This window comes from Microchirus variegatus (assembly GCF_963457635.1).
Source record: "Microchirus variegatus genome assembly, chromosome: 3".
NCBI classification, from domain to species: domain Eukaryota; kingdom Metazoa; phylum Chordata; class Actinopteri; order Pleuronectiformes; family Soleidae; genus Microchirus; species Microchirus variegatus.
Window position 1 is genome coordinate 26,146,607 of NC_139804.1, and position 12,017 is coordinate 26,158,623.

The window sequence follows — 12,017 nt, forward strand, 5'->3', positions numbered from 1 at the left end:
TTGTATACTTTTGAGAAAGTCCTTCACATATCTTTATATTCTATGTGTTTAATTAATGGAGTTTCATATTTGTAAAACCTTTCTAAATTCCAGAAAAAGCCCAGAAAAATCTAATTTCCCATAGTGACGTCACAACTGTGTACGAGCACTCCAAAGCGCGGTCATGTGGCGTCTCGGGAATGGCGCTCCTGTCAGGGAACGATACGAAGACATCTGAATAAATTAAGGTAAAAATATAATTGTACTTAAAAATTAAAAAATATATTACGACAAAGCAGGTATTCATTATTTATTTGTCGCTCATTAGCATTTATTTTCAAACTTATTTTAACTCGTCAGAACTACTCTGATCTGCAATGCGTTTGTACTCGTCCGAATGACGTCACTGTTGCGAGTCATGTGTATGGTGTTTATCATTAGCAGATACGGTTTCACATCGTAACAATTACGTTTCAGCTGAATATCATCTTTGCCTATTAAATGTTAAAACCGCTTGCCATATGTATCACACACCTCTGTTTTTCCTTTCCTTTTATCTGTCAATATTTACGCTTTAAATTTCGGCGCCGGTGCTGATGAGGTCATTTCCTCCGGAGCTTTAGTACTTCCTGTTTGTAGTACAGACGTAGGAAGTAGAGAGGAAACCCCTCTCTTTAATTTGCTTTCCAGGCTATGCTTGACAATCCCGTCGCCTGTAATACTATCAGGTTTAGCTGTGCTATTCTGGGTTTGTATAGGTTTTATTCTCTGTAGTATTCTGTAAGTAAAGTAACATTTGGAAAGGACGCTAACCTTAGCAACCAACCAAAAGGTAAGTAATCGAAACGAACCTGCTAGCTTGAAATGGCGCTTATGTATTGTCTAAAAAACTAACATGAACAGTCTAGATTTTGTTACACCTCCTGACGTTTACGTTGTCATTTGTACTTGTACTGGTGATTGTGTATTCAGTGTTGGGTAAGTATATGCACCACCCTTATATATACACACTTACAGGGACATTTGCATTCATGTTCACGATGTTATGTTTTGCGAAAATCAGCTGTAGCAGCATCAATTATGTTCATGTAGCCCCCCTTTGTTTTTCTGTGTCAGGAGACACAGAGTTACCTTCATATGACTTTATCATATGATGCATTTCCCATCTCTAAGCCCAGCCTATAGCTCATCAGCTGCACCAATAACAAGGTCACTGGAGGTTCTTGTTTTGTAGAGGTACAAAAGTGGCTGTTCGATTTATGAGTCTGGTTTTTGCCTGTTTGTTTTATAATCGGCATCGCATGATTATTACTCATTTATACAAGTTAACACATAAAATGCTGCTGAGGGCTCCACAACTTATTTATAATATATAAGTGCATTTAAGTACAGACACAAAATGCACATTAGAGAGTCAGACCACAAGTATTTAGTCAATGTCTGTTTATGGTCAGCAATATTGTGTATCGTGTTATTATAATTGTTATATTTTATAAGATGGTAGACAAAAACGGCATCATATATGGGAAATTGACTGCCCAGATTTCTACAATTTGGCATCAGCCGTAAAACAAGAAACCCATAATGGTCAACCTCTAGTCGTACCTGCATTTAACAGCAGTCAGAATTAAACTATTATGATACAAGGGTCTCTCTTGTTTGATTGTTTTTCACCCATTGTATGACGGTTTTGTGTTCTAGCAGTTAACTCTGTGTGACTGAAGAAATTAGTCCACGAAGCCAAATGAACGGAGCAGCATTCCCCTCCCCCACGGCAGAGATGGCGGAGATGAACCGTATCCAGTATGAGCTGGAGTACACTGAGGGGATCAGCCAGAGGATGCGGATCCCTGAGATGCTCAAAGTAGCTCCTCACACCCACGAAGACCCTAATGCTGGACCTCAAGCAGTCCCACATAGTGTCTTAATGCAAGTACCAGAGAGAATTGTGGTTGCAGGTCAGTACTCTGTACAGTGCTGTTCAAAGTCTTATAACAAAGATGTCTGTCAGCTGACTGTTGTTAACTTGACAGATACTAGATATAGCTTTATCAATGGCTATGGACTTTGTCCACATTGAGGTACATTTACTGACCAGTTTTAATATTACATCAGATATTTCAACTGGGAATTAATAAAAACCTTTAAGTCACACTGCCATGTTGATTACAGAAATGTATGCCAACTATGTGTCAACTTCTCCTTCTAAACAGTCATTCACTCTTCTTTCACTTTTTTCCCTGTAAGGAGACCATAATGACACCCATTTCTCCAGGCCCAGAGATCTGGACCTAATCCAGTCCACACCACTTGAAGCCCTAGCACTGAAAACACCACCCAGAGTCCTCACCCTCAACGACCGACCCCTGGACTTCCTGGAAGAAGAGCAGCGGGTAGCTCCAGACTCTGAGGAGGTGGTAAGTGACAACAATATTTTGTTGATAAGGATATAGTGTCAAATCCATTCATTGGAATAATTTCCTCACACTCAACCATAACTGGAATAAATCTGTTGTCTTTCTGCCTTTTTAGTTGCGGCCACAGGGACGAGCACGGCGAGAGCGCTCAGCCAGTGAGAATGCATCCATCCGCCATAACAGCCAGCTCAAGAGAAACGATTCCTCGTGAGTATGGCCTGGAATTTCCCTGTTAGCTTCATGCTATCTCTCTTAATCTCCTACATTGACGCTCTTGCATGTCTTTTCTTTTGATTCTATGCACTTTTTCTTGTGAATTAACTGTGTGTTGTTTCTGGCATTGTGAGATGCTATTGCTGATAATGAACTATGATTTAAACTTACTCATCACTGATTTTCAGATTTTATATATATATATTTTTAAATTATTAATATTAATAAAAAATAATGTCAGAATTTTTGCGAGATATTGAAATATATTGCTGTATAGTGTATAACATACACGAGACTACAGTCCAGTCGGTAAAGTGAGGACGGTTTCTTTTCCTTATTTCTCTCCCTTTCCTCCCTTTTTCCTCTTTCCTCTACTACCCTTTTCTTCCCCTTTCCTCTGAATTGACTGCCCTTAATGGTGGCACTGAGCAGTGTGACCCCGCCCCCCCCTGTCACTGCTCCCTGCCCCCCTCTCACCATGACTGAGGAAGAGAACAACCCGAACAGCACTAGTGGTGTATTATCTTTCATCCAGTCCACTACACGTCGGGCCTACCAGCAGGTCCTGGAGGTCTTGGATGAGAACCCTCGCAGGTGACCCCCAAATTATCGGTCATATTTTTGCTTTTAAAAAGGGTGAATTGGATTGGCTTATTAGATGTAGGTCAGAGAAGTACGGACTTTTACAATACAAACTCTTAAACACCCTGTGTTTATGAAAATATAGGTTTCACATGGTGTTTCTGAAATGTTGCCCCAGTGTTGGTGCAGTTCTCTCAAACATAGTAACAATATTAATACAGCATGCATTAATCACAAAAGCTGTTGCAAATTTTTTCTTGCGTCTTTCTATATTATAGCTTTGGTTCTTATTATTGTAAGCCATATTCTAATCTTAAAACCCCTACTGAAAGACTTGGGTGTTCCAACTTGTTTGTGGGACTTGTCACTTGTCACTGTACGTATATTTAGATTTAACATTGGACGAAAGGTAATGAGCTAGAACATTTGTGGGATGTATCATCATCAGAAATACAGACATGGTCGTGGTTGTCCGCTTATTCTAACTGACCCTCACTTGGCTTCGTCTCACTTTTGAGAGGTTTTTATCTCAGTGTGATTCCCGAATGAAATAATGTAGGAATAAAACAAATAAAAAGATAGCAAGTTTTTGCCAAAAACTATCCATAGACTGGAGGTAGCAATGGCTAGTTTTCTTTGGGCTTACACATTTGCCCAGATCAGATGCTCATAATCAGTACTCAAATTTGAAACAAATGAAACCTTGGAAAACAAATGACAACGCTGCACGCAAGAAAACACAAAAGCAGTGAAACAAAAAATAAATTCAGCTTCAGAAAACCCCTAGGAGCTTATGAGGGGAATCGTTCCTCAGTATCAAATATTATCAAACACCAAAGTGCAGTGATCCATAGAACAGACAGACAGGCAGCAATATCATCTTTGAAAAGCTGGGAAACATAAATAATTAAAAATGGATTTCATATTTGGACTGTTTTTCCGTCTGGGGTCTACATAAGAAGATCCTCTTGCGTGTGCTTGTTCTGCACACTTCAGCAATGAGATTTCTCTGGCAATATTTTCTTCAAAACTGAAATTAACAAAGATGTCTTTGTTAAACTCATTTATGTGTTAATTTCTAGGACAAGAAGTTATATATATTTATATATGAACTATGCAGCACTCTACACGTGTGTTTCTCTCTCTTCCTCTCATTTTTCCTTCTCCCAATTCTATCCTATCTCAACCTATTCAGCAAACCATCTCTGCGAGGGGGGTCAGCTTCAAGCTCCAACCCCCTGCATGAATCCAGGTAACCTCACCTGGCATCTTCATTCTGTTTTTCTCTTTCTGTCTTACCTTACATTCTCATTTTGTTTTGGGATATAATATCAAGCCCAAGTATAATATGGGCATGACTTGTTGAATGATGTAATAATCAATCTTTTTCAATTATCTTTTTCAAAGATTTGCCTTATCAACGTATGAAGCCACACTGGACGGAGGAACTGATGATATGACTGTGATCGATGCAACAACACTGCGACGTCAGGTTAGTTCCCAATCCAGTATGTCCCAAACATAAGCTAAACGTGGAATATCTCAGACTAAGGGCTTGTTTTTATCTGATTTATCCGTAGCTCATCAAATTAAACCGAAGACTCCAACATTTGGAAGAGGAGAACAGGGAGCGAGCAAAGCGAGAGATGATCCTGTACTCGGTCACTGTAGCTTTCTGGCTCGTCAACACTTGGGTGTGGTTGCGGCGTTAAAACTAGTCAGTATTTCTGCCATCACCTCGACGAGATATACGGATACAAATGTTAGCTACTTGCTGCACTCGAGCCCTGTGGGAGCAACGCCTTGACATGGGTACAAGTCCTTTTGCCACAAAGCTGATATTTTGATTTGGTTTATTTAATACATGTACAGTTTTATTTTTTTTACTCCCCTTCCACAATGTTTGTGTTTTCTTGTTTTGTTTTTATGAGAGATCTTCTCATTCATTGCTAAGCATGACTTGTACATATTCACGTCACTCAGTGCTTTGGAAAGAATTGATCCAGAGCTACAGTATAGCATCGATGATCATCATAGGAAAGTGGACATAATTATAACATGTTGAATATTTGATGCAAGTGAGAGTCGCATATGACTTCAACTTGGAAATATATTACAAGTTAATAAAGCCATACATATCTCATGTGTCATTCTGTACCTTTATTGAAGTGTTATATTAGCATAATGCACTGATCTGTAATTGTATACTATTTTTTGTGAGGTTTATGTCTCTCTGTTGGCCTGGGAACACCTCGAGACTCCCCCAGAAGAGCTGGATGAAGTGGCTGGGGAGGGGGAAGTCTGGGCTTCTCTGCTTGAGCTGCTACCTCTACGAACCGACCTCGGATAAAGGGTAGAAAATGGATTGATGGAAGTGTTGTTGTATAAGTTGATTTTAAATCTGGTCTAGGAATGAACAATTTGGGGAACTAATTACGATTTTGTCACAGAAACTGCGGTGTCATTTGCAATATTTTAAGTCAAGCCTTAGTTCCCCTTAGTTCAGTGCACTCTGTGTAAAAACATGACAAGGCATTGCCACCAACAACGCTGTTTTCACCATTAAAATATTAACTTTTATACTGTAATGTATTTTTCAGCCAATTTTCAGAGACATTCAGCTCGTTCAGCGCATCGTCACCACTGTTTCAGACCTTTTCTGATTTTTGTACCTTTCTTCTTCAGTGGGGTTTAATGCAGCTTGCATTTATAATGTTTCTATACTGCCATCTTCTGGACTTGGTTAACTCCTACACTATCAGTCTGTCATATTCTTTCTTTCTCCTCATCTCCTGTCCTCCATAGGAAATAAAATTAATTTGTCTGATCTGAGTGCAGATCATGGACACGCATACACAAGCAGACTGACTCACAAATGCACATTGGTTTTTAATTGGCATACAACACACAACAGTCAAAATAGATCACCTTGTATATGGTAATGCAAGGGTGAGAACTTAATGTTATTCCAACATGTATTACTTAATTCTTAACTGACATTGATAAACAGATTGCAACCTGTGTAATTTGCTAATGGTACTATTTAAAATAATCATGTTCTTATTCGTTTGCTCATTATTATTTTGTGTTGCCTTGATATGATTGTATAAAGTTATCATTGACCCACAAAAATTGACCCCATTTATTTTTCATTTGCCAACAACATAAACAGAATGAAATGCCCAGACCTCCCTCTCTTCAGACCACTTCATCCAGCTCTTCCAGAGGAATCCTGAGTTCAGGCCAAACGAGAGATATCGTCTCTCCAGCGAGTTCTGGGTCTTCCCCGGGGGCCTGGTGTAGAGGAGGTTTGGTTTGTCTTTGACTATTCCACTGAATCAAATCCTAACCCAAATCCCCTGTGATGAAGAGTCAGAGACTAGTGTCAGGACTTAAAGAGGGGATGATCTTACTCTGGTTTCCAGAAGCCTCATCCTCCTCATCACTGCTCCTCCCTGACATGACCTCTATTATTGGTTTGAACACCAGCTGAGGAGAGACCATTGCACTGAGGTATTCTGTGTCAACATCCTCCAGATCAGGCAGATCATCAATATGCAGCGGAAGGTGAATGGTTTCCAGCTGCTGAACATCTTTCAACTCTGTTACCAATGGTCCTGGACCATATATTGGTGCATCTATGATCTCATCTGCTTCAGGAAGAGCTGCCATCACTGGGGAAGGCTGTTCCTTCTCACACTGCTCACTCATGTTAACCAACATTTCCTCATTTCTCATGAATTTAAATACACATGATTGCATTTGCTGTGTGTTATCTCCCTTCTCTCTAGTTTCGGTAACACATTGTTGTTCTTGTTCCATCTGCTTTGGTTTCACCCCTTCTCTCTCTTCTCTCCATGGCAGCATAATACCACATTTCTCTAATGGCTCTATCAACAACTCTTCACTTGGTTGTGCAGTTTTCTCTACGAGTTCAGTTTTTAGGTCGCATTTGTGTGCTGCTTGATTATGCAATGACTCCCCATGGGCATCCATGCAGTCCTGGTCAAAGTTCTCCATCTCCTCCTGGGACGAAGTCGAAATCTGGCTCCCATTTTCACCACAAGGAGTGGGGAAAACCGTGGTTGCCCCTGAAATTAAACAAACTTTTCAAAGAAGGCAGCCAAAAAAAACAGGAAGACAATGATCACAACATTCCTCTGTTTTTTTTACCACAGGATTTCCAATTATATTAGAATCACAAAGAAAACAGGAAAACAATGGTGCATTTCCAACTAATTGTGTAAATCGACATTTACTCTCTATCTTTGCAAGTGAAATATTGAGAACTGTGTTCACCTTTCACCTGGAGCTCTCGTATGTGTCTTCTTTTAAGAGCCTCTTTCTTAATCATTGCAATGCTGTCCAAGCTTGCCTGAATTCTCCTCATCTCTCGTGTGTCCCATTCCTCTCTTGCTTTTCGCTCTCCCTCCTGGCCTCCCACTGCCCAAGCCTCTGCACATGCCCTTTCTCTGGGAAACACTGGCCGATTGTCGAGATAGGTGAGCTGTTTGAGGTGCGCCGTCATTGTCCTCCTGTAGTTTGGGATTTTATTCACCACAGCATTTCCATATAGATTTAATACTCGCAGATCTGGCATGGCCTCGAGTACAGAGAGAATCCTTGGGTCATTTAACATGTTGTGAGATATATCTAGAACACTGATGGCCAAACACTGACCCAGGTGCTCAATGTCCTCCACAGTCTCCAGCCTGTTATGGGTAATCTCCAGAGTGGACAATTTAGGAAGGCAAGATATGTTCTCAATTTTGTGAATGTAGTTGTGTGAGACATTCAATGTGCTGAGTTTCATCATGTGCTCAAGGTTTTCCAGCTTGTAAATATAGTTCTGCTGTAGGAACAAGCATCGCATATCAGTCTGTGCATTCAGGTTCTCAATGCGCTGAATCCCATTGCTTTGTAGCCAGAGACACCTCAGTCCTGTGTAATCTTCTAAGTTCTCAATAAAGGAGAAGCCTTTAAAATGTAGGTATAATGTGTCATTTAGGTAAGGTGTAGCATAAAGACGGTGCTGCTTACAGTGGTCTATAAGGAATTTCTTGGTCATCCGTGATGCTGGCAGTTCTTGGTCTCCAAGTCTACCCTTGAGTGGAGTTTGCTGTATTCTGTTACCTGCCATTGTTCTTTCTTTCGTGAGAGGGTGAATTATTCTAGACGTTGTGGACACTATTTCTGTGGTGTTTTGCAATAGTTGACATCCGTATTGTTGCATTAATAGATGTCTTTCAGCCAAACATCACATCAAAGGATTCGAATGACTTGTCATTACATAGCATGTGCACATGCACTTACAACCTGAAACGTTTGAGTATGTTTCCATGGTGACGCGTGGTCAAGATCCGCCATGCTGGCCGGATGTTGTATCTTGTTCCGCGTCGGACACTTTTAGCTGTTGCATTCCGCTGTTTGGTGCACCAACATGGCGTCGGGATACATATTAAATCGTGGTGCGCTAACATTGAAAAGTCATTGGCAGCGTGTTTTGAGAAACGTATCGTTATCGCAGGTCAGGGAGAAGAAACGATGGATGAAAGCGTACACACACCTCATGGCAAAGAAGTTAAAGCTGGAAGGACCGCCGCCACCGAAGCCACGGTAAGGCTCAAAGTGAACCTAAACCAAGCGCTCCTCATTAGAGAGCATTTCAAGGCCACTGCTGCATTTGTGCAACTGTTTTATTCACTGAAGTCGTATGATATTTTAGAATAGGACGACATTACAGCTACATTACATGCGTGTCCTTTGCAGACTTGGTTCGCAGCCTGGGGGTTGTTATTACTCAGTATTTCGACCGCTTGTAAGGTGAAACTCGGGACATAGTTAGCAGTTCATACGTTGATATAGAAATTGTTCAATTGCAATTGGGTATGGACGATGGCTTTCTAAGTTTATTTTCACTATTAACGTCAACTCGTTTAACTGTTTGGTCCATGAAATGTCAGCACGCAAATGTTGAGCCCTAGTTTCTGTCTAGATAAGAATCACGTTCAAACCTAACAATGTCCTCTTCCTCCAAATCGGCAAAATGTAATAAAAATCCATTCTTAACTTTGTGTTATACTCTCACAGTCAGACCACTGCTGGCAAAAAAGCAACACAAACTCGGTGTAGAGGTTACAATAATGTGCCTCTCCCGCATAGCCAACAGCATATTCAAAAAAGAAAACTACTAAGAACCATTTTTGAAACATGGTGCAGGTGATAGCATTTAACTCCATATTTGCTTTCTTTCAGCTCTCAACAGCCTCTCTGGGATTACCATGCTGAGGTTCAGGCTTTTACCAGCCGCCTCCATGAGAGCTTCTCCCAGGAACTTCTGAAAATAGCCTTCATCAACCCATGTTACTTGCAGGCGGAGCAAGAGAGAAGAATGGGATTAGGCATTGACTCTGAAACCACAGCTTTGCTTTTGAAAGATAATATGCAGCTGAGTGCAAAGGGAGCAGATTTCACCAAAAGCTTTCTAAACGACTGGTGCGGGGCCAGTTTCCCCAGCCTGCCAAGCAATGGGGTGGAGAGCATCGTAGGGCACCTTACCAGTTCAGCAGTTGTGACCTATGTAGCAAGAAATCTTGGCATTGAAGACCTCACAATGAGTGCAGAATTCCCTGTACCCGATGACGTGCTCCATTCGACATTCATGGCAGTGATTGGAGCTTTGCAGGAGAGCAGTGGAGCAGAGCGAGCAGGCTTCTTTCTCAGGGTAAGAGACTTTGTGTTGTCAAATACCAGCTGAGAACTTATTCTTTCTAAGCATTTTTTTTCACCCCCCACATATTCTTTCCTCTCTGTAGGATTTCCTGGTCGCTCAGCTGATAGGAAAGGACCTGTTTGATATGTGGGTAGTGGTCAACCCAATGGGAATACTGGTGGAGGAGCTTACGAAGAGGAATGTTCCTTTGCCAGAGCCCCGCCTCATTAGATCTGCTGGAGCCAGTACCGTCTTGCCACTATACTTTGTTGGTTTATACAGGTATGTATGTTGCTGTAGATGCAGATCGATTAAAAGTCTTAATCGTTGGTTGTGTGTGTGTAACCTTTTTGGCTCTTCAACTATGTACCGTTTCAGTGATAAGAAGCTTCTGGCACAAGGTCCAGGGGAGACTTTGTTGGCAGCTGAGGAGGAAGCAGCACGTGTGGCGCTCCGAAAAATCTATGGCTTCAGTGAGAATCGTAGACCATTCGACTTCTCTCTGCAACAGCATCAGTCACCATTATTTCAGTCAATCAGCAGCAATTAGGGATGTAACAATTCTTAGACTGTCACATCACATAATTTAAAAATGTGCTGTTGAACAGGTGTCTTGTATATAATATATTTACCATCGGATTTATTTGGTATGCTTATGTTCAATAAAAAGTATGTGTAATCCATAACTGTGGAAAATGACCTTTAATGTACTAGGCTGCAGATTGTCCAGACTATTTGTGAACATGAAACAATTTCTCTCAAAGCCGAAGGGATGAAGAACTTTAACCTTGGAAGCTGAAACTGATCCAGAAGAAGTGAGGGTTGAAGTGTAAGGGATATAAATTAAGGGTACCGTCTGACACAAAATGAATGGTAAGGGTGGATTTCGACAGTTAGTTTAGTTTGTCATTCATTAAAAGTACAGCGTACAGAAGTGCATTTTGCCAGACAGACACCTACTCATCCCTCCAATCATAAAAAGAGAATAGCTGTAGTAAGTTGTAAGTTTATTCATATAGCACATTAAAAACTTCAGGTGACAAGTGCTGAATATGCAATACAAATAACAATTGAAACTGCAATGAAATCATGAATCGATGAGTGGTTATGAGTACTCATGCCTTTGAGCTGTGAGTGTTTTACATAGGCTGCCTTCATCTGCTCTCTCAATTCAATTCCTATGTGGAAAAAAACAAACAATTAGTACCAAGTTGTGATGTGTAAATGATTTAAATTGACTTAAAAAATGTAGCCGGAAATAGTCACCAAAAAAATTCCTAACGAAACAGCTGAGAAATAATGCTTAGCAACTTCACAGTTGATATCAAAGAAGTGACTGTAATTCCTTTAAAGCATAGGCAAATCACGTGCCTGGAAAGTCTCGTCTTCTAACCCGCAGTACACGCGCCATAAAGAGTCTCGCGTTGTAATGACAATAATAACACGCGTGGTGACGCTGTTGTGTTAAAGACGGGTAATTGACTGTCAAGGCAATAGTATGTGCCTGCAGGTCCGGAGACACCGTTTTTGCGCCACCTAACGACGGTCGAGAAACTGCACTCACCAACTACTTCATTTTGAAGGTGTATTTACAGACAAATACTACGTTATGCTTTACTACTTTCTTATATTTTTAAAGCTTTATTTCACCCAAATACTAATGAATAAACACGAGAGTTGAATGTGGCCCGAGTTGTAATCCTACGTGTAATTACCGCATTTTCAAGTCAAAATCATAAACTATGAAATGTACAATTACTTGAGCGCAACTAGATATTTTTACAGTTTGAGAGAGGGGATGTCCATGTGTTTGTTTCATACAAAATAATGACTTTAGCAATCAAAATGTTCATGCATTTGTCACACAGTCGTTGTCACGTTGTAATGATTGCATACTAAGCAATGCATGCATACTATTAGAGCAACACGAATGCTACGCATGTCTTCTAAATCGCAATAGCGTATGATATGCAGTCAAACAACACATCTGGAATAAATGCGTTATAATGTATTTATGATAAGGTATCCATAGAATTCCGTTATACGTACTATAACGGGGTTTAAACGAATGCGGAAGTAGGGGGCGATAAAGCTCTAGTTCCGTTAGACAACGT

The 12,017-nt window shown here is 40.6% G+C and overlaps 3 protein-coding genes across 4 annotated transcripts; 2 read left to right on the forward strand and 1 right to left on the reverse strand.

Annotated features, from left to right (window-relative positions):
• The first annotated feature begins 646 nt into the window (after positions 1 to 646).
• mffa (mitochondrial fission factor a) lies at positions 647 to 5,274 on the forward strand. 2 transcript variants are annotated; one of them, XM_083886119.1, is made up of 8 exons: positions 647 to 811; positions 1,681 to 1,937; positions 2,227 to 2,396; positions 2,512 to 2,603; positions 3,042 to 3,203; positions 4,387 to 4,443; positions 4,599 to 4,683; positions 4,772 to 5,274. In XM_083886119.1, exons 2-8 carry the CDS (start codon positions 1,724 to 1,726, stop codon positions 4,901 to 4,903), a joined length of 912 nt encoding a protein of 303 aa, XP_083742245.1. In that variant the 5' UTR covers positions 647 to 811; positions 1,681 to 1,723; the 3' UTR covers positions 4,904 to 5,274. The 2 variants fall into 2 exon arrangements, with proteins under 2 accessions (XP_083742245.1, XP_083742246.1); XM_083886120.1 differs by having other exon boundaries at positions 1,684 to 1,937.
• Positions 5,275 to 7,446: 2,172 nt separating this feature from the next.
• LOC310925050 (dynein axonemal assembly factor 1-like) lies at positions 7,447 to 8,259 on the reverse strand (the record flags this gene model as incomplete). The annotated part of the gene is made up of 1 exon (XM_083886918.1): positions 7,447 to 8,259. The coding sequence occupies one exon, from the start codon at positions 8,257 to 8,259 to the stop codon at positions 7,447 to 7,449; it is 813 nt and encodes a 270-aa protein (XP_083743044.1).
• Positions 8,260 to 8,631: 372 nt separating this feature from the next.
• Positions 8,632 to 10,537, forward strand: mrpl44 (mitochondrial ribosomal protein L44; the record flags this gene model as incomplete). Its single annotated transcript, XM_083887136.1, has 4 exons — positions 8,632 to 8,807; positions 9,447 to 9,915; positions 10,007 to 10,185; positions 10,282 to 10,537. 4 exons carry the CDS (start codon positions 8,632 to 8,634, stop codon positions 10,451 to 10,453), a joined length of 996 nt encoding a protein of 331 aa, XP_083743262.1. The 3' UTR covers positions 10,454 to 10,537.
• Between the last annotated feature and the right edge of the window lie 1,480 nt (positions 10,538 to 12,017).

What these genes read in the sequence shown, in the direction of transcription:
- mffa (XM_083886119.1), top strand. Translation starts at nt 1,724, where the DNA reads ATGAACGGAGCAGCATTCCCCTCCCCCACGGCAGAGATGGCGGAGATG. An exon ending in AGAGAGAATTGTGGTTGCAG is followed by an intron (nt 1,938 to 2,226) that starts GTCAGTACTCTG and finishes TTTCCCTGTAAG; the next exon opens with GAGACCATAATGACACCCAT. An exon ending in CTCCAGACTCTGAGGAGGTG is followed by an intron (nt 2,397 to 2,511) that starts GTAAGTGACAAC and finishes CTGCCTTTTTAG; the next exon opens with TTGCGGCCACAGGGACGAGC.